Source organism: Pieris napi, chromosome 3 (assembly GCF_905475465.1).
Source record: "Pieris napi chromosome 3, ilPieNapi1.2, whole genome shotgun sequence".
Lineage (NCBI taxonomy): Eukaryota > Metazoa > Arthropoda > Insecta > Lepidoptera > Pieridae > Pieris > Pieris napi.
The window spans coordinates 4,842,991-4,865,743 of NC_062236.1; the positions used below are offsets into that span (position 1 = coordinate 4,842,991).

At 32.2% G+C, this 22,753-nt stretch overlaps 1 protein-coding gene across 4 annotated transcripts in view; it reads right to left on the reverse strand.

Annotated features, from left to right (window-relative positions):
* Positions 1-22,753, reverse strand: part of LOC125063734 (protein bric-a-brac 1-like) — a 30,967-nt gene that overhangs the window by 6,804 nt on the left and 1,410 nt on the right. For 3 of the 4 annotated variants that reach the window (XM_047670318.1, XM_047670317.1, XM_047670315.1), the window contains exons 2-6: positions 9,927-10,087; positions 9,110-9,301; positions 8,394-8,970; positions 7,224-7,414; positions 6,664-6,756 (exon numbers count right to left, since the gene is read on the reverse strand). In XM_047670318.1, the coding sequence (XP_047526274.1) occupies positions 6,664-6,756; positions 7,224-7,414; positions 8,394-8,970; positions 9,110-9,301; positions 9,927-10,067 (1,194 nt within the window). In that variant the 5' untranslated portion in view covers positions 10,068-10,087. Of the gene's footprint in view, positions 1-79; positions 5,090-5,159; positions 5,590-6,663; positions 6,757-7,223; positions 7,415-8,393; positions 8,971-9,109; positions 9,302-9,926; positions 10,088-22,753 lie in introns of those variants that run through there. The other variant, XM_047670319.1, reaches the window with a different exon arrangement.

Below are 22,753 nucleotides of genomic sequence, written 5' to 3' on the forward strand. Positions count from 1 at the left end.
AGGTGAAAGAATAAACATACTTACGTACCCATTTTAAGGATTGCAGTAGGAAACGGATATTCAAAATAAAAATATCACATAATGATTGTAGAGCTTTTATTTGTCAAAATTGTATTATTACAGCTATGATATGCTTATATTTGTTTCAAAGTTACAATGATCAACAGTGACAGGTCTATGTACTGTTAGAGAATTGACAAAACGTTACAATCCTTGACGGTTCCGATATACTGTTAACTTTCAACAAAACCATACTTCTCACAACATATGAACTATTAATTTAAAATGTTAAGGCAAAACAGATTTATCTAATCTAAAACATCAACATGATCGTAAAATGAAACAGTTTAAGGGGAAAATGTCTTAGATTTTTCTATCTGACAACAATAATTATTGTACGTTATAATAATCAAAATGACTTATAGTTATTTGCTCTTGTGCTGAAATATATAATGAACATGACTTTTTAATAATTTGAATTAAAGAAAACAATACGCAATAAGTTGCGTGTAACTTCATTTTAGTTAAGCACTCATTCTGTACATAAACTGCGACTATATAAGACAAATTGTACAAAACTGGTGCGTGAATAGAAAAAACTGTTTCTAAAGTCAAAATCGGTTAAAATAGCTGTAGATTTTATGGCGAAAATTAAATTATAATTAATAGTCACTAAATCTAAATAAATTAGCATAAACAAATTATCAATAAACAAATTGTACCAATATACAATAATTAATACAACTACAGGAACTTAGAAAAAAATTGCAATAAGTTCTATATTTAGGTATGCCACTTAAAGAATTTGTTTAGAAAAATATATAAAAAAATCTATTTCTCTAATTGGTCATCAAAACAAATCGGTAATCAAGTTAATTAATTTGAAAGATTGGAATGCGCTATCTACGGAGGTTTAATTCAAACACAAACGTCATTTCATAATTTTGACAATTGACATACATGCAAGTTGCATATCATAACGCAACTTACAATTTTCACAATAAAATTTGTACATTTCTTCTAAGATTTATACCTACACTATTCCGTGATTCGCAGCCTTTATATCAAAGTCTTAAATAGGCAAGAGGCACTCTAAATATAAAACTGTGGTCACAATTCATATACTTAAACGAATCTGATGTTCGATTTAACAACACGTTACTCCGTGCATAAGTTTTTACTTGTGTAACTCCATCATAATAAATATATAATAATATTTGTGCTAACTGCGTGTGAATTTTCTTATGTAGCTTTTGATAAATGTTAAAATTTGAATAACTGCACTTAGATGTGTCTATTTCTCACATACAACAAACTGCGTAACCTATTTACACAATAAATACATAGAATTATATAACAATATATTATTCAATAAATAGTGCCTCTGGCAGGAAACAAAATAGTATTTTAAACTGCATTCTATTATAATCTACCTCGATATTAACACGGCAAGTGTATTTTCTCATAACGCTAATATTTGTAAATTGTAAATATTCAATCTTTCTTAAAATAAGAAGAGGAACATTAATAAAGGTTTACATTATTATTTTGCATGGTAACATTCGACTCTGAAAAAAAATTACAGTGCAGCTTTTCAAATCGCAACATTATGTGTGTCTTAATTAATAAATATATACTTATATGTATTTACGTCATCATCTTTTACCGTCCTTACACGAGTCAACATAGATGAATGTACTAATAAAACGACATCATAGATTTTACTAACGAAAACGCAGACAGTGAATATAAATATCGATAGCAGAATAAATCTAGAGGATAGATTACTAAAAAGCAACTAACAAAGATCAGTAATAAACCCAAGTTAACTCGTGAAAGGGAAAACAACTCCGGAAATTAGAGCTTCTACCAATATCTATATCTATAAATAAATAAGCATTCAACTGTGAATTTGAATAGCAATCCAAAAACAAAACACTATTTCATACAATTTTAGACTCTAAAATATTACATGAAATTATCGATACCTAAACATTGCTACGTAACGAAAGGTAAAAGTGTCAAAATTTACTTTAACTTTTGAATATCTAATGCAAAAACTTTAACAATCTAAGGCTTTCACAGTATATGCAAAGTAAATTTTAGCACTTATAATGTACCTATGTATGGAATGTTTATGTGGTCAACATGTAATGTCAACTAACGCCCTAGTCAACTACATAAACCAAATTTCTGAAACAATTTAACCACTGCGCAGGTATAACTATACTTAAATATCCTTACCATGTGCTGGAAGAATTTCCTACACTACTATTAGCAATATCTTCCATACTTTCAAATCTTTCCCATGAACGTAAAATATTATAAACCGAAACTTCATGGCCACGTAAAATAGTTTGTTCGAAATTCAAAAAAGTACGTAGCACAGATTATAATCAAATATTATCGTGGACATTTTTGCTATTACACAATAGCCATGAAGTCTGGCATCGGCACGGTACTCTAGTTAATAACACACCTAATAAAAATTGCACTTCTAAAAAGATTAAGAGACGCTACAAATTTCGATTTAAGTACATTTTTATGAAAAGTATAAGATAACGGTTTCTGTAGGTACGTTCTTTCACTTACTCTCTAAATAGTTGTCTCAGTTAACTTTTAAATGAGATCCGAGTATCAAAGTAGTTCCGACGATAAGTTAAAGGGGAGGTTCATAAAGCAGAAGACAAAACTTTGCTATTATGAAGAATTGTTAAATTTCATGTATACGACATATCTTAGGCAAGTTTCAAGATGTGCGAGGTTTATTAGGTTTCTGCCTCGCTCTTTGTATGTGTTAGCTGGCACCGAAAATAACTACTTCCTGAGATCACAATGAAACTCCCAGATATTATGTTTCCTACTTTAATATATATCACAGACCTTTACTTAAATAATCATAATACTTTCAATGTCCTAATCTACCCTAAAAGATTAAAATGCTTATATCCGAAAGGAAATAACGATATAATTTAAAAATTCAGTATCCTAATAATTTTTTATCTCTACTTTATAATCAGATGTAAATGATATGTTTATCTAAAATTGTAGATCATACATAGGCATTCCTTATTAGATGCGTCCATTAACTAGAGTACCGGGAAATAATTTGGTGGTCCAAAAAAACTCTCGCAAATTGTGTGCTGTATCACGACAACGTCTTAAATTTGTCTATATAAATGATGAATAAAAAAGAAAAATATCGACCCACAGATTAAAAACCATAGACGTGATCTGATATGACAAATTTATGTAGATGACAGGCACACGCTTGTCACGTGACAGCCATATTTCTTATGTTACTTTGACGTAAGAGACGTCAAATTAGACTTTCTAGGGCATAACCCATTCATAAAACAACTGAATAAATATTTTCTTCAAGATTTCGTCGTGATGAAGCAGATTTAACATATAAAATCAAAGCTTTATGAGTATTACAGTGAATTGATCGAATCAAATGAGGACTATTTTACAGGAGTAATCAACAACATTTACAGCTATGGTTTGTGCAAAAAAATAATTCTGGTATTTATATATTATGAAACGAATATAATCCGTAAAATATCCCTGTATTAGACTCTGTTTATTTCCTTGAACACAGCTATTGTGAAGAGTTTCAAATGCGTACGATTAGATGTATGAGTGAGTTTGCACTATATCCTATATACCACAAACCATTTACTAACTACGACATTTGAAACATTCTACAAAAATAATTATAAGACGTTTATCCTGTATGAAAATAGAATTAAGTTTATTGATGGAAGCTACGCCTTTTGACCTCCATGTAACTATTTAAAACACTCTCTGATAACGCCAATATGTTAGTGTTGCCATACCATAAATGTAGATTTTTATATCATCATAAAATTTTCAATGGCCGTAGTATAATATAATGGCCATAGTCAGCAATTAACACTGTATCGCTAAATGTGTGAAAATGGAAAATTTTCATGAAAAACTACTATTTAGATATATTGCAATTTACCGAATTTGCGTATTTGTGGTTGTAAGATACGTCGTGAGCCTAATTTTCCAAGTACTTCTTAATTTCCTATTTCATTTTGTAGTCTGAATAGATGTCATGAAGCAAAAGGCGTAGCATTCGGGTTGAACTGAAATGGTGCTTAAAGCTTTGATTCCCATGATCACACATCCAAAAATCTCCCCAAGTTAAACTACTGAAGCATATTCTCATAACTTATCAATAGTAATAAATTTCCTAAAAATCCGATTATATGTATCAAACTATATATATTTACATTTTATATGTCTTAGTATTGCTTTTGAATTACCTCTGGGGAGCGTGCGTCAAGACATAGAAATTTATAAACTTCAAATCCCTATTTAATCTATACTATAGTGAGTGCATTTTCATATCTCTAAGATTATTAAAGCACTCGCAATCAATCTTTAATTTGGTTTAATCAATTAAATCTGGTTAGTACTACTGACTGTAACAACGCAAGTCCCTATTATTTTCAAACAATCATTTACACACATTATTTTTTTTATAATTTATCATAACAACAAAACTATTTCAAAATATAATCTTAAATTTTATGAAAAACAAGCAAAGAAATTGGCGAATATGATATAGTTTCACTTTAAATTATTACTTTACTACCTAACTTTGGCTATGCCATCTAAGGGACTGTAAATCAGTTACCAGTTTCTATATAAGGCGTAAAGAAAGCACCTAATAGTCAAAATATCTATAAAGCGAACGGAAATCATTTAAGATTTTACGAGAAGAACGGAAAATTTGTGTTAATTTTATCTATAAGTGTAATATCAAATATTATTTATATCATTCAGATCACAGTTGCGGCGTTTAAATCACATTCTTATTTACTTACAATATATTGTCCTCGATATATCCAACTTTCACTATACCTCGAATATTAACTAAATTTGCACACTCGTCGGTGTCATACTCATTGATGTGGGCTCTCCTCTTCCGTGTCGACGGGACTCGGCGACAGAAACTTTCTAGCGTACTTTGGATAATGAGTCTTTTCGTGCGCCTTCAATATTGTGGACCGCGAGAACGTTTTACCGCACAGAACGCATCGAAACGGACGCTCTCCTGAAAATCGAACACAGCTATAAAACTAGAATGAACGTCGTAAACAGACTAATATAGGTAGCAAACTTACCTGTGTGCACTCGACAATGGTCCTTCATATGATGCCTTAATTTAAACGCCTTGCCACAAAATTCACATTTAAATGGCCGATCTCCTGTATGTACGGGTAGATGTGCTATAAGTGACGACACGTCGGGAAAACTTTTGCCGCAAAACTTGCACAGGACCACGTTTCCAGGTTCCACGGGTCCTATATCCAGATCAATGGGTGTTTCTTCAGTCGGCATGCTCAAATACGTCGGTTCACTAAACTGTCCTATCATGGGCAGCCCCAACGGCCGGCCCAAAATGGCGTCCCGGTATTTTAACGTGTCTAACGTGTGCGTAGTCAGTATGTGGCGGGTCAATTTGCTCTGGTGTGGGAAGGCAGCGCCGCAATGTATGCACGGATAAGCCCTCTCTCCCTCCTCAATTCTCCCCCTACCGGGCCCCTCATACTCCTGCAACGACAAAAAGAACATCAACTTCTTTGTCTCTTGTTTCGTTGTATGGACCAAACATGTGCAATATCTCTACCACTACATTCTAATTCGAGATGCAGTCTCTTTATTATTTCACTATCTAAATAAGAAGTTGACGCTCATTTTTGCCCAAAAATGTGCAGGAGTGAACCCGGTAGCCGGACGCGTAATGCCTTGTTGTAAGCAACGCGCGCGCGCACAACGCTCGGATTCGCAATAACGGTATGCAATAAATGGCCAAATTTAAATAAAAAAGTTGCCCAAAATATATAAATCCAAAACAAAACGAATGAATATAAAAATGATGGCCAACAAAATGAAGGTCAACTTCTTGACAGCAAGGCATAGTATTCCATGTTTAAATAGCGCAGCACAGTAAGCATGCAATTATTACAAAAATAATTAACACATATCTACTTATTCACAGTAATAAGCCGAAGAAATGATATGTAAAGTTTAATGATTTTCGTAAATTTTAAATGTTGCCCAAAATTGCTTCAAGCAAAATCTGATTATTCAATAAACAAATTCATGTTAGCCTGCCTCAAAATACGTGTGTAAATTATAAGGCCACCACAAACCTCATTTAGCCAAAGAGTTTAAACCTTTTTAGCCATAAACAAACATTAATTTTTTGTTTGCTTCTAATGGAACTTTGACAATAATATATAAATAAACTATTTGTTAACATTAAGAAAAAATTAACAAAAAACATATTTGAGACTTTATGTGATCAAAGACTAATCAAGCATGAGATCTCTTTAAATTTAGAATTTGGGCTTTGCTCAGCTATCATGCAGTGATGCTACAAATATCAACTAAAATTATAGTTTAGAAAATATTTGCTGCAGGTTTTATGGAATTAAAAAGTAAAAGGAAAATAAATAGATAAGAAAAGAAGCCTATATTTTTACACAACTATATACAAATTACTACCACAACCATAAAACTCAAATCTTAATCATCATAGGAACCATAAAAGAGTTGGAGGTTTGACATATTATGTGTTCATTATGATGTTTAAGGTTAGAAAAGAATAGCAAAATAACCTACCGATTCATGCTGCAGTCGATAATCTGAAGCTGAAGGTTCTCCACCGCCCTTGTCTTCATTACTTCGGTCCCAATCTATTTCTTTCTTCAATGACTGGAATTTATTTTATTGTAATTAATATTAATTCTACAAGGTTTTTCAAAATTCTGTGTGTGACATATCTTTATTTATATTTTTATTTTTCATGATTTTTAAGACAACATTTAAAAATATATTTTGCAAATAGTTTGTTTAATATAATGTATAACTTGTTCTAATATTGTGCAATAAAGTAAATAATAATGATCATAATAGTAAAAAGTTATGTATTTAAAATTTACCTTAAGTTTTGACATATGCCATAACAATAAATTTATTAACTATACAAATATACTTCTGAATATATTCAAATATTTTTTACAAATTGAATTTGAACTAAATTAAATATTTTGATTGTACTTATACCACAATTATAATACCATAATCACATTCATTTAATGAAAAATATAAATATAAAACTCATATGAAGAGTTGTAAGGCCTTTTTGGTTTGAATATTTATTAAATTAAGATTTTTCTTACTAATGGTACTTGTTGAACAGGTGGCAGCCCTGATGGTCCAGCAATGGGCTCATGTCTTGGGCTTGGCAAGGATGTGTGAGAATGAAGTGGCAGCCCTGGATGTGGCAAAGTATTTAGGACACTCAATCTCTGTTCAACGGGTGAATATCTTGAAGCCAGGCTGCTGTGACTATTTATCGTCATGTTAATACCTGAAAAATAATTGTTTAATAAAGGTGAATTTGCAATTCATTTATCAATAATGAATGTAAATAAGTCAAGTATGTATGATAACAACACGTTAATGTTTTGCCACTTTCTTTATAGGTTTGTAGTAGAGAAATTAATTTAAGTAGTCTGTACCTATAGCAATTTCAGTAACTTATGTAGAATCACTTCTCACTACAATGTTTAATTAATTGGATATTAAGTTAGTACTTAGACGCTTGTGGTCCTCCTATTATGGGACATTTAAAATACTTACATTTAGGTGTTATATTGTTTAGGCTAATGTTTCTTTTTCACTTTGATTAATTTAAAAACACTTAGATTAGACAGCGATTTGTTTTTTGGCCTCTCTGTATGAGGCTGTATAGAATTTCCAAACTCTAACCAGAACAAAAAATTCATTATCCTGATATTTAATATATTTATTTGTCCTTTTATGTTATTCATACTAATTTTTACTATTCTCAGTAAAAAGAATAAAATACTGATACAATTAACATAGGATAGGAATTAGGACTCAAGGTCAATTATTACGAAATCGGTTGACAGCTTGACAGTTTTAGTGATACTGACACTGACACATTTCAATGGTATTCTAACGTTTGATTGTTTTTTTTATATGATGATTGGATGGACATTTTGCATATTTATACAAATTACCTATATAAACGGAAACGAATATATATTTAATTTTATATATTCCGAGTTATTTTTTAACTATTTCGAAGTATTGGTATGGATCTATATTCTATACAATGTGCCCTGCAGCATGGTGCGGTTGACAGTTGCTTAATTTTTCGTTTCACTCTTGAAAGTTGCCGCGATTTACAAATTATAACTTAGTATTTCAGCTGTCCCACTATACACTACAAATAAAAACAAATTGAAAAAAAAAAAGAAACTGTCACCCGCACCATGCTACAGCGCACATATTATAAAGGATAAGAGATCAAATTGTCTTACCAATACTTTCACTTGCTCCGTTTGATCGTATTGAAACCGAGTCGTCTTCTGGTGACAACGATCTCATAGGTTCGTCAGGGGGTTCATCTTTAAGTATCGGGGGATGCGTAGGCGTCAATGTCTCAACGGATGATTCCGTTCTAAATCTACGCACAGATAGCAGAGGAGATATTCTAGGAGGTGAAGTCTCAGGTCCCTCTCTGGCGTCGCGTAACTCTCGCAAATCACGAGACTCCCTTCCGTCTCGTATTTCTCTATGGTCCCGGGTCTCTCTTGATTCCCGGGGTTCTCTATCTCTGATTAACTCGCGGGACTCTCGTTCCTTTTCCCCCCTCGATTCCCGCAAATCTCTGGGTTCACGTATGTCTCTGCTTTCTCGTATTTCTTTTTCTCTTTCTCGGGGTTCTTTTATATCGTGTCTCTCATCTTTATCGCGAGATTCTCTATCATGCAATCTGTCTTGCGACTCGGTACATTCGCTAGTGTTTGGTGCTGCAGATTCTTCCATCGGTTCTGAAACATTCCTAGCCTCCACACCCGCGGCACTTAATGTAGTCATCTCAGCTAATCCTTTTACCTGAAATTATACAATAGTTTGCTTCAAACTCTTATACTTATATATATTTTTCTACATTTACTATAGACAAGTAACAATATCAAAAAATATAACTAAATTATATTGTGTAAAGTAATAAAGCAGTAGAGTAAAAACATACCTGAAGGCTCTCAGCAGTTTTGAGGAGAGCAGGGAGTTGGCAATACTGGACGTTGACCTCGCCCTTATACATGAAGTCGACGAGTGTTCGGAGTTCCTCCAAACCTACGTCCTTGAGGATCACAATAGGATGGCGCGATGGATGGTCCACGAATAGCGAACGGAAATACGATGAACAAGCAGACAGTACCACCTGGAACATTGAAAAATGTTTTTCTATATTTTATTACAACTCTCTTCAACTCATTCTAAAACTCCTGAAGTTTCTCCACAAAATACCTACGTCCATCAACATAATATACATGATTTTTTTCACATACAAAACTGATTTAGTAAGACTCATAATTATATATTCCTAACATACACATGTATCTATTATACCTATTTGAAGATCTCAGTATTACGTCAGCATTCTGCAACGCACCATGAAGGACACACAGTGCATTACGTGTATCTTCATGTCATAGAAACTGCCAATTGTATGATATTTTAGGATTAAATAATTCAGCGATGTAAATGCTGCTAAATCACGACAAGTTTTAGCAGGCACTTGAAATAATGAAAGTGGTTCATTTAATTCCTAGCTTCAATCTGTCTGTCAGAGTAATTTTTTATTTAATAATACCGTCCGGCCGTGTATCAATGTCAAGAAACTAAAAGTTTATCCGGCCACCGGCCACGTTAGATAAATCCATTTTAGATAAATCTCCAAGAAACTCATTTTAAAGTACCTTGATCACTTCCTTATCTAAGTTTCTTGATCTTGCCAGGACCAGCAAACTGACCCATATTAGAGTAGGCTATCTACTGCTACTAACCTTATGAGCCCGTATGGAGGCACCCTCTGAGCACGCGAGTGTGACGTCTACTAGGCTTTCGTCTTGCAACAACTGGCTGAATACTCCCAGCAGGTTGCTCTGATGATTGTTCCACCTCAGGCAATAGTGCTCACTTCCCATGTCTGAGCTAGCTCCCGCCGCTGAAATTGAGAATGTTTTCTTAATTTTCTTGACTTTTGCCAAATATTGTTATGATTTTGCAGAATCAGCTTTCTAACCGAAATAGTAATTCCTCGTATGTCATAGTTTTCCGTTATATCATGCTACTTGTTAAATTAAAACTAGAGACTTCGTTACTTATCCTATCGTTATTACTATCAGTCACGGCTCTTAGTAAATAATGTATACAATTTAATTTTTTTAATGTCGTACGAGTAAAAGTATGTATTTATCTTTTTTAAATATATATACAAGTCCATTGGCCGAAATGTTCTAGAAAATTATTATAACTGAAAGTTGCTTGAGCAAGCGACTCACAACCCTTAGATCAAATCGCGGCATTGACCAATGGACTATTCTTTCTAAGTGTCCAATTAATAGTTCCTCTTAAGGTAAAGGTACAAAAACATCTTTCAGTAAAAGAATCGATTATTTCAGCTACAGCAAGCTGACCACCTGCAGAAATCAGAGACCAAGAGACCCTTATGTACCCTATATCTACCATACCCATAGGGGTATGGTAGATATAGGGTTGTAGTGCCTCTTGGGTTTTTATGAATGCTTTTTTACATCTGTTCCCACCATTACAAGGTTCTTTGTAGCATAAGTAAAGGTAATAAATATTTATTTTGTAACCAACCCATTTGTTAAGATACAAGCGTAAAACTTAGTAATCAAAAGGGGCATCGTGACTAAATAATCTCTCGGTTGATAACATTTTTTATTACTTTGTAACATAATACAACAAATTATAGCATAATGATATACGTACTTCTATTTTTTTTAATGGATGTTAATTTAAACAGTAAAGATACTGAAATCTTAATGACTGACTGAGCCTTTTCAAACCTAATATCGGTTAGGTCGTATATAGTGTTAATAATTTTCAGGCGTTTGTTATGCTTGAAGCTTATCTATCCTGACCACTGTTCATTCATCTTCATCCTTTGCTGAAAAGAACTTAAAACATCGTATATAAATATACTTTATTGATTTGGTACTCACGTAAACCAAAGAGAATATTATGCTTGGAGCCTATTTACGAATAGCAGAATACATTACACTTCAAATAATTACTTCATTTATCAAGTATCATTTATATATATCAAATATTTAAACGTAAATTACATTTTTAAATACATAGTTACGCCATACATTGCACTGTACACTGAATTCAATTGTTATCAGCTTGGGCCTATTTCCTGCCTGAGTAACGACTTGGATTGATAATAATCATACGTTGGCATTAGTCAGGTAAATAAACCGCCTCCACACTTACGCCTCTTAGTTTGAATTTAAATCGAGAGGGGCATGGTTCGTCTTTAAAGAGTTATTTCAGGCATAGTAATGAAATGTTACACTGCACTTTTACGTCAACAAACCTAAGTATTCTTAATTAAATGAAAAATGTGATAACGTGTACCTAAGAAAAGGAAAATCTACAATGTTTACCGGTGTTTGAGTTTATGAATAAAAAATTGATTAAAAGTCATAACCATATAACAAATAGCGTTCACGCACAATCCATCCAAGCCTACTTTTTCTACGGACTTTAAATGAATATATATTTTATATTAAGTGGTCTCATTGATATTCAAAAAATAATTAACCATCCATGGCCAGACTGCAATCGACTCGCTTATATTTGAAATAAACTATTATTATCTAATCAGTTAAACTACCTTTTCCTATACAGGTATTGATTGAGGTACTTTGAAAATAATATGCCATTTTCGCAAACGATATAAATATAGTCGCGACGAGTACTATTTAAATGTGTGCGAATACGCGTGCGGCCGCGACGCAGTCAAGATCAAGGGCACGCGATTGCGCAAGAGTTGGCTGTCGCACCGCACTGCAACCCAGTGTGATGTCATCGGGCGTCTGCTTCCCCCCGCTCCTCATCTATTATGCTCGTTTCTGAAAGGCCGCGAACGCGGAACATTCTATTTTTATTTTTTGAACATATAGGCATATGCCTATTTTGTATGGCTATGTCTTTTGTCTCATGTTTAGCTAACTGACCGACGGATTTTTTGAATAGACTTACTAATTGAGTACAGTAAACACGTAAGAAAAATCAAGAAAATTATAATTATTTTGTTACTACAGTAAGAACAGATCGTGTCTATTAGATGATACAAAAAAAATTATCCACTTGAAGTATTTTTTTATAATTATATGTTATTTTAACTACTACTTAGGAATATATATACATATAATATGTATGTAACGACGTAACTATCTAGTTGCTGTAGAAGTTATATTTTTTAAGTATGATAATGACAATAACAATTTAATTTTTCAGTGCAAAAATGTACAATTTGTAGTTTTATCAAGTTGTGCAAAAAATAAGACCTTCCTATCAAGGATGTCTGAAGTTTAGTTATTTAGGTACGTAGATTGATTTAGACATGATGTCTTTATGTACCTATACACCTATACACCTATACATCTATTAACATTTATAAAGCTATATGTAATAAAAATAGTAACGGGAAATAATATTGTGATTGTAGTCGTAATCTATAATCAGCATGAACCGGATTCGAGATAAGATTTTGCACTTTTAAGTTTCTTTGAAAAGCAACGAATATTACTTCTTTTACTGAACTTTTACATAAAGATTCTTGGTCTACCCGGGAGCGTTCTGGAATATTTAAATGTTAATGTAAATCGAACGTATTAAATAAATTAATTCTTTTTTGGCAAATAAAATAATTGGTGGACTCACAAAATATGGCCACAATAAAGAATTGCGAACGTTAGTTTATACGCAAAAACTATTTTAATTAAACTAACCAGTTTGGTGTTGGAATACACAACATACAGGTGTAACTTCTGTAAGAAAATTTCAAATTGAGAATTCATATTTAGCGGAAAGAGGAAAATAGGCAGAGTGCGATGGTGATTACTAAAGAACATGGTTACTAAACTAGATGTCTGTATGACCTTCGTCACACAATAGTGACGCTAACGTGCATTATATGTGTAAGGGTGTGGACATAATAAACCTAACAGGATATATAAATAAGACGCCACATTTAAAAGCTTTATGGTTATATAAGTTACAGGCGGCCTGTTCCGATATCGTACTAGACATTTAGTTTTTTTTAATATTTGGGAAATAATTACATATAATTCTAAGGGTAAAATATTTTTTTACAAACATAAATAAAATTTTCTTTTATAAAATATTACTCTATGACTGACTAAAGTGACAATTGACAGATGTCAATTAGAGCATAAAGCTGATTTATCCTTAAATAATTGAACCAGCTAATACTTTCAATAAATATTAGAACAAATAAATTTGAATCTACAAGCTAATTTAAAAAAAGTTAATACTTATGATAATTATACTCCACCGCAAATTATAAATCGCAGCAGTCTTTAGTTGTACGAATGTTAAGTCCGCAATCTGAAATTCTAAATTCAAATATACCGGTTATAAACACTTTAATAATTTATGTATTAAAATAACTATGACGAAGAGCAAACGCAAATTCCACTTCCGCAAGGTCATTGTAGCATTGCTTCAATCTTCGGTGATTGCAGTTTGCATATCGCTTTGAGCTAATCATCTTAGGGACTTTCCACACGTGAGATGGATGGCTTTCGTTAAAGGTCATTGTCAGTAGCTACTGACTTTATAATTAGAGTTATAAATAACGTATTACACAAACTAATATACAGATGAATTGATAAATCTTTCTAACAAATAAAAAGGTGTACTAATGATATATCTTATAATAATTCTACCTGTTAAATTCTCTCTCAAACCTCGTTCTCTACACCTATTCCTAAACACATTCGTATAATCTGTGGTTTAATATTTAAAGAAATGTGCTACATTTGTCAACTACTCGGGAAATGCGTTTTCACTCAAACACAATTATATATTGCAGAATAACACGCCGAATTAAACGTGCTACAAAAGCCGTAGGCCGTAGCGCCCTTCGAAAATTGCAATTTCAGTGCACAAATGCAAAAGTATGAACATCGCCTAACCTTACACGCGTAATACCGTGCACACTGCGTGGGGATCAAGGTCGTGCGAAATAACACACACCACATATTCGCAATGTATATCTTTGAACAGTTGCCTACCGATTGGTTATCTACGTAACTCGTTAGATGGACTGGCTGCGCCTAAACGCTTCACTTTTCACGATTTAAATGAAAAAGGTTTTAATACATTGTTTTTAATTTTATTAGTACCCCCGTTTGTTGTTATACCATGATTGGGAAAAAAACAGGAGTCTTTTTGTTACCGTCCACAGACTAGTGTTGCGAATTTATTTTAAATAAATTACCAGTGTTACGAAATTATTTAAACAAAAATGCCCACAGGTTACTAGTCCGTCTATTGCATAGTCTGATTTTAATTAACTGACGTACAGTGACGTATTGTGTGCTATAAACTGCATATAGTCTTTTAGTTTTATTGCACTTACGAACATATTTTTTTTTTAATTTTACCACGGTTTGCGTAAAAGAGATTTAAATTACTAGATCCCCAAGTCCGTCCATTACACAATGTGCTTTTTATTATCTGTACTTTATTGTATGCAATAAAATATATAAATAAGTAAATAAGCATGCTGAGTATCTCCTTTGTAAATGCCACTAATTTATGTCGGACATAAATTTGTACATAAATAAACGTTGCTAGTTACAATGTCATACAAGCGAATAGAAAATTCGTAGACTTGTGAGACTAATTAAAAATACCGTGTAAATTTTATCAGTCTGCGAAATTTTAAATAATTAATGCATTTACGAAATGTCTACTAGATAAGTGTTCTCTGGGAATGAAATTTTAACCGGTTTTTTTTATATTTTCGACCTTTTAAATTTACATTTATATACTAATGTTATGAAGAGGAATTTTTAAACTTAACTCAACAAACTCAATATAAAAATCTATTGTTTTAAAATAGGTGGGCTGTCGTAATTAACAATTAATCATACAAATACGCATCACGTCTTATTATTCTTTATAGATTTGCAATAGATAAGCCTAATACGTGTAGAAACTAGTACTTATAAACAGTACGTGGTATGAGTTATTTAATGTATTATTACTAAGGATATTGATTAAATCTTGAATAGTACTCAAATATTACCAAACCAGTTACCATACAATACAGAACCAGGTATTATGACTATTTTTTGGAATCCTTATTAATAAATGATTTCAATGGATGTGCATAAATAGAAAAAGTTTGAAATAGATAAATAAATTATCGTTATATTAAAGATAAATTATGATCAGTATTTATTTCTATATAAATCCGTCAACGGGTATAACGCAAATTCGTATATTTACATAACTCCATATCTCGAGTGCTTTTCAGCAATCTTGATGTCTGACCACCCCACAAAGTCAACACTTTACTTCGATATTGTGATTAGAATAGCCATTAGAATTATGCAAAGCGATTTATTGTTCGTTTGCCCTTATCGTAGGAACTACTGGATCGAATTAGAAGCACTTTTTGTAGTATATTCCATTTATGGAGAATGACTTTAGACTATATACCATCACAAAACGATTAAGAGGAGCAGAGCATCAAAGAAAAATTATGATAAAATGGGAATGATGCAATTATTCCTTATTAAGAACTTCCTTAGCGTACGGTGCGTTAACGTTTAAAGTTACGCTCAAATAATGTATAATAGAGGACTCCCGAGAACCTATTTTTACGGTTTTTAGTAATTATATTTTTGTGGTGCTCTTTTTATAAACATTATATTAATCCTTATCCAAATAAAAACGTTATTTATCATAAATTTTGAACATATTGCTCGCGACATTATTAACTTTAAAGATGTATTCTAATATAAATGAGCAACAAAATAATTATCAAGTATTGGGCATTTATGTCCAAGACAACAGCTAATTTGCAATATTATTATATACAGTGTAAACTCTATATAACGACACTTAAGGGTCTGTGCATATTTTGACGTTACAGAGAGTTGGCGATAAATAGAAAGTAGAAAAATCTAGAAAAAGAAAAAGTTTATTTCAGACTAGTGTTGGTAATTACATAAAAAACAATTCTTATTTGAACGCTATTGCAAAATAATGGATTTCTTAGAAAGTTCGGTACGTATGATGCCGACAGTCGAATTTATTACGGGCTAGGACAATAAAGCAACAAAAGAACGTACACAGTTCCGCAGTTGTAACAAATTTCAGCTACTTAAAAAGTACATTTTATTATTTAATTGTCGTTATAGAGAGTAGATGTAATGCTATATAGAGTATATCATTGTAGGGAAGACAAGCTAAACCAACCATAGCCAAGTGATTTCGACGCTTTAAGAAGTTCGTCGTTAAATGGACGGATGTTACATGGAGTTTTTACTGTATTTAAGATATTGTGTCCTCTTGTATTTCGATTATAACCGGATCCCATATTTCGGAGAGTTTGTTTAAATATATAGAACTCGCGTGCATTATAGACAAATTATGTTATTTCTAAATTTTTTTTATTAAAAGAAATTGGATTTTTGAGTAAATGTATTTGTGGTTTTAAGTGTACACGCGCGGGTGGAGCGTTGCGCCTACGCTGAATTTTTGCACGAAAGCTATCGCCGACATCGGGATAGCAGCAATAAATTCACTATTATTGTTTGGAAAACCATATGAAATCTGGGCGTGACAACTTGCAATGCTCGATTTATGCACGTTACTTTAATAAATGGGCCTGTAAAATTGATTATCTTACATTATGCGGATCGCGTCAATAAATTGACGTCACTACTATTGTATACTTTTACACTGTTTAACAAATATTTATTGTACTATTGTATCAAAGTATTTAATAAGTTAGTAAAGAATTGACTCATGTAAGTTGCGAATTAAAATTTAATTTACTACACGTAATGACAAAAATAATAATGTTTTAATAAATTTAACATTTGCAGACCTACTTATCTTTAATATTTCAATACCGCTGCTGACTTACCGCGTTATTCCGTTCTCGACATGAGCGCTACAGATATGGCTTTATTTTCTTTGGAATCCAATTCCAATCAATGATATCCTAAGAATCGATAACGTTACTCTGTTAAAGTGCAAGAGTAATGTTACAATTAGTTAGAATATAAAAAATCAAGTACACGAAAAATAACAAGAGCCTCATGGGTATTTCCAAAAACCAATAACAAAAAGTTCAATTGCTAAGATGAGGTCGTCGTCCCGTTTGTTCTCTAACAAACTAGTAGTGTACGTACGTCATATGATATTATCTACCAAATCTCTGTTATACTTGACGTCACAGAGATGACATTTATTTTCCAATTGAAAAATCATAACACACGACAAGGTTAATATCTTATAAATCACTTTCGGAAAAGAATAACTTAACAGTGGCGCTACAACCTTTTATAGTCTGAGATTTCTATATTTGTTTCATGATCATTTGTTTTTTCTAGTAGGCGAGTAGATGATCCGACATGTCATGCCGGTTTCCTCACGATATTTTCCTTTTCCGTACGAGCGAGTGTTAAATGCGCACATCCATGAAATTGCGGGTGAAATCAAATAGACTACGAGAAACATTATACATTTTTTTTTAAATATTTTCAAACTCATTTTAAACAGAGACTAAATCAAGCATTATGTTGTACATATATTTCCGATCCAATACGACTTAGGTACCAACTCTTAAAGGTCGGCCAAGCATTCGCGAGTCCTGTGACATAGAGGGCACTCATATCATTTAATATCAGGAGAGCCTACTGCCGTTTACCCCTGTTCTATAACAAATATAAATGGCGTTAGATCTAAGGTAAGATACTAGAAATGTTTGTAGACAATTCTATGTCTAATAAGTGTTTTTAGGAATCCCGTGTTAAAGAGATTACATTTAGATTACTTGTGAATGAATGAATGGATACTATTGAATCCAATTTTTCAAAAACATGATTGTGCAAGAGGTGAATCTAAATAGCCTATATTTAATATAAAATCAAACGCCTAACCATCTGTAATCTGTTTAATTAGATAAATAATTGGAAACTTGCGTTATTATACATGTTACGCAAAAAGTTGTTCGTTAAAGAAATATAATATAACTATAAAATAAGGACATAAGTATTTCTAAAGTCCCCTAGGCCAGTTTTTGTAGGCAAAAAAATTCCCAAGGTCAGACAAAGTCAGACACAAAAAAAGCTTCTTGTTTACCGTGTAATTTTTGGGTTTAATTTATCTCAAATCTTTGAGCCGATGCATAATATGTCGGTATAGCAGTCGTGACTCGTGACACTCAAAAGATGTTTTTACGCAGATAGCTAAACGTCGTCGTGGAAACCAGACGCGTATTTTAATAGTTTTTAAATGGCTCTACCTTATTGCATACAAACTTATAGTCTAAGTTAAATCTTTAGTACAAAGCGTGACTTTACTGTAGTGCAATCAACGGTCGAACGAAGGGTCGTGTAATGTAAATAATATATCTTCGGTTTTTTTCGTTAAACATTTAATATATGTTCACACACAGCTGTATAATAAACTACCTACAGATATAAAAAATATTACTTCTAACAATTCATTCAAATCTAAGCTAAGTGAATATGTTAGACAGAATTACTTTTAAATTCATTTTTTATAATTACTTTTCATTCATATTTCTTTGGTTACTTTTATTTTTAAGTTTATTGCATGTACGGCTATATTTTATTGTGATTATTTTAAGAACGACTACAATGTTATGTTAATCTAGATTATTATTCTCATGTAAGTGACAATTTTTTGTTTTTTTGAGAAATAAAGTCTTTAAACCTAAACCTAATACATGCTTGCGTTACCAAAGACAATAATTTTTAGTCGTAAACTATTGTTCTTAATCGCATCTCGCTTAGAACTTATAACATCGCCTACAGCTATAAGTGTTATACACGTGTTTTTTAACAACTTTGTAAATCTTTTAATTATCAATTATTATATTATGCAAGATTGCTGCTTGATTGCTTTTAACGGCGAAGGTATATGGCAATACTTTGTTTTTACAGTTACTTTTACGCTTATAATGATTATTATTCCGGAATCTACATAGCAGCAACTATCTGAGCAGTACATTCTCGAACGGAATCATACCGAAGATTCCATTCCAGAATGCAAGCTATAGCTATCGTATTCCAAAATCCTATACGTTTTTGACATAGAAGAGTCGTACTTAGTGCTAGGGCTCGACTTATTTTAACCCCAGTGCACGAATAGATTCGCTCTATGGGCATTTTTTTATGTAATAGGAGGCAAACGGGCAGGAGGCTCACCTGATGTTAAGTGATACCGCCCATGGACACTCACATTGCCAGAAGGCTCGCAAGTGAGTTGCCGGCCTTTAATTTAAATTTAAAAATTGTGTTCATTGAACGTCGTCATGGAGGAAACTGGAGTATCTTAGAAACAAAAATAGACGATGTGTTGGGCACAGTTTACTTTACCGATAAAAGAAAAATAATCAAAAGATACATACACAAATATCAATTGACGGCTCATTGGTCTAGTGATTAGTACCCCTGACTGCGAATCCATGTGTCCCGGGTTCGATCCCCGGCTGAGACAAACATCGATGTGATGAGCATTTGGTGTTGTGCTTAGGTCTTGGGTGTTTAAAAATTTATTTATATGTGTTAGGTCTATCTATGTATAATATGTATGTATATCCGTTGCCTAGTACCCATAACACAAGCTTCACCAGCTTAGCATGGGATTAGGTCAAAAGTGAATTGTCCAATCATAAAAAAAAATATCAGCACAAGGGGTTGTAGCGCCACTTGATCTTTATTTTTATATGTTCGGGACACCTGTTATAATCCTTCCTGGTGTGAATGAGAAAATATTCCTTACCCTTTCACATTTAAACTGTTTTAAATGCCATTATACATAATGATAACACTATACAAAAATAGCTATAAAAAATGTTATGAATATTATTCAAGGATATTTTCTAGTAAGGAAATTGGAACTTGTTAACTTCATCTGCGTAGGCCAGGACAAAGCTTGATAAGACATCAACGAGCATCTTACGTTAAGTCATACTTAAGTTATTTAATTAACAAATTGTTTAACATAAATCCTTTAAACATATTTTTTAATAAATATTTAGTAACTGTAACTAATCCATAAGCTAAACTGTGTAATTTACTAAAATAGTAGTGTGAAGAGAAGTTACGTCTGTTTTGATTATATTTTGAATGCAGCATTCTGAGCCTTCCCAAAAATTACACTGAGAATAAAAACCCAAACTTTCCAAGCAACGTATTAAAATAGGTGCTACATCAATAATCATGTTGTAGCTTAATTTATTAAAACGAATATTAAACGAGTCTACACTTCTGATACACACACATATATAATTTATAGCTATATACATATTATGTATATACTTCTGAGTCTCTAATAAGGCGAAGACAGTTTGTTCGAAGTTACCAAGCTTACGTATTAAAATCAAGCGCTTCAACAATAATCATGTTTTATCGTAATAAATTTATTTTATTAAAACGAATATTAAACAACAATGAGTCCACACTTCTGATTCACACACATAACTATATAAATTTGTATATACTTCTCAGTCTGTATTAAGGGAAATACAATCTGTTTTTGGGTTCTATTTTCTTAAAACTTTATCATTTGTTTTTTATTAGGCAAGCAAAGTTGTTGACACTAGTATATCGTAAAAACTAAATCGATACCTATAATATTTTAATTCCCCATACAAATATTTACCAAGTGGATTTGCTGTAGTGAAAATTTTATGAACAACGTTCATTCACGCACACATTTTTAATTGGATCACATAGCACGTATAATTTCCATTTTCTGAATTCGCAAAAATATACGAAAAATATAAGATTTCAATTTCCGGGTAAATTTTAATACTTAAATTGTTATAGTTTGTGAACAGCTTATGATTAATTAATTATAATTATCAAAAAAACTGTTCATGACCACCTAAACGGATGTTCTCTAGACATAGATGTGTCTATGCCGACGTTAAGTCAGAGGCTTAAGCGTGGAGGCGTAACAAATAAATTAATTTTAGCATAAATATATTATGTTAACTATTTCACTAACAGATAAGGAATCGTTTGTTAAATATATATATATAGTTAATTGCGATCGAAACGCCGACAAGTAGTATTCCAACGATAATTCACTATTCAAGCATCAGAGCATGCATTTTATCACCGAAAAAGATAATAAATTGGTTTATCAAATTTTTATCAATGCGCTAATTAAGTCTCAACTATTATGCATATGCTCAAGGGTAAAGTCTGCGTCCGGGCATATTATGCTCTGGCGACTTTTCGGCGTCTGTGTGCGTGAATAGACTGCGATATATGACCTAGGTGCCTATTGTGAGCTAAGTGCACGTGTGTTGATATGTTACCTTTGTGTGCGTAGGCGCCACGGCCGCTGTCGACTTTTTCGATTGCAGATAGTTGCCATGCCCGAAATATTATTAACGCGAGTTTCGCGTCAATGCTACGCACTCTGCACTACGCCACTAAAATATTTCTTGTACACGATCAATTTTAAATTCACATTCGATATAATACGAAAAGATATTAGTTTGTATGTATGTGTTTTTCTATTTTATTTTTATGATTTGAGCTACTTTTGTATTAAAATGAATATAGAGAACAAAGAATTAATAACATGTTGTTAATTAACAATTTTAACATATTGTGTTGATAGATTTCACTCAGTTGAAAACTAAGTCCGACGAAATACTATAAAATTTAAGATATTCAAAAGTATCCACAAGATTTAAAACTAGTCTATAAATGCGAATAAGTCCAATGAAAAGTAAAGTTCCACCTCGTGGGACAGGAAATGGGTGAATCAAAACAAATATGTACATTATAATATTGTTGACGGACTACTAACCGTTTATTATTAAACAAATCCACCAAATTTTGGTATAATACACTCAACCAAAAGTTTTAGGTCAGTTCCTAGACAAACAGAAACGCTTTGTTTCAGATTGTCTATGAAAAAGGTAGACAAAATGACGAAACATATAATGCGAGACTTCTCCCACAAGTTAAGTTATCGCAGCGAATGAAAAATACTATGTTTTTCTATACCTAGTCAAACTTCCTTACTATGCAACGAATAAACATAATACAACAACGACTCGTAGCAAGAACGTCCGATATCTTGAGTATTGGTACTGAACATTGTTGAGCCATTGCCGTATTTACATAAAAAAATTACGTGGCTATAAGGCCTATTTAAAAATATATGTACTTAAGAAATCGTTTTGCATTATATCTTTTAGTGATAACAGATAGGTTTAACTAGATAACCTTGAATGCAAGGTTATTTTAAGGATATTCATATGCAATCTACGAATTTTTTATCACTTTAATGCAAATAGTATGGGTTGACAGAAATTGAAGAATTATGTCTTTATATTATAGAGGTTACTTTTGAAGATCTCGTTTTAAAAATCGTATGTGCAAGGCAATTAATGGTAACTCATATTTATACAATATATTACTAACTATAAATTATTAATTAATTTTACTTGACGTCAACAAGAATAGAATAGAAGCGTTTTGTTTTTTTAAATTAACTTCCATTAATAGGAAATCAATACTATGTTATGTATACTAAA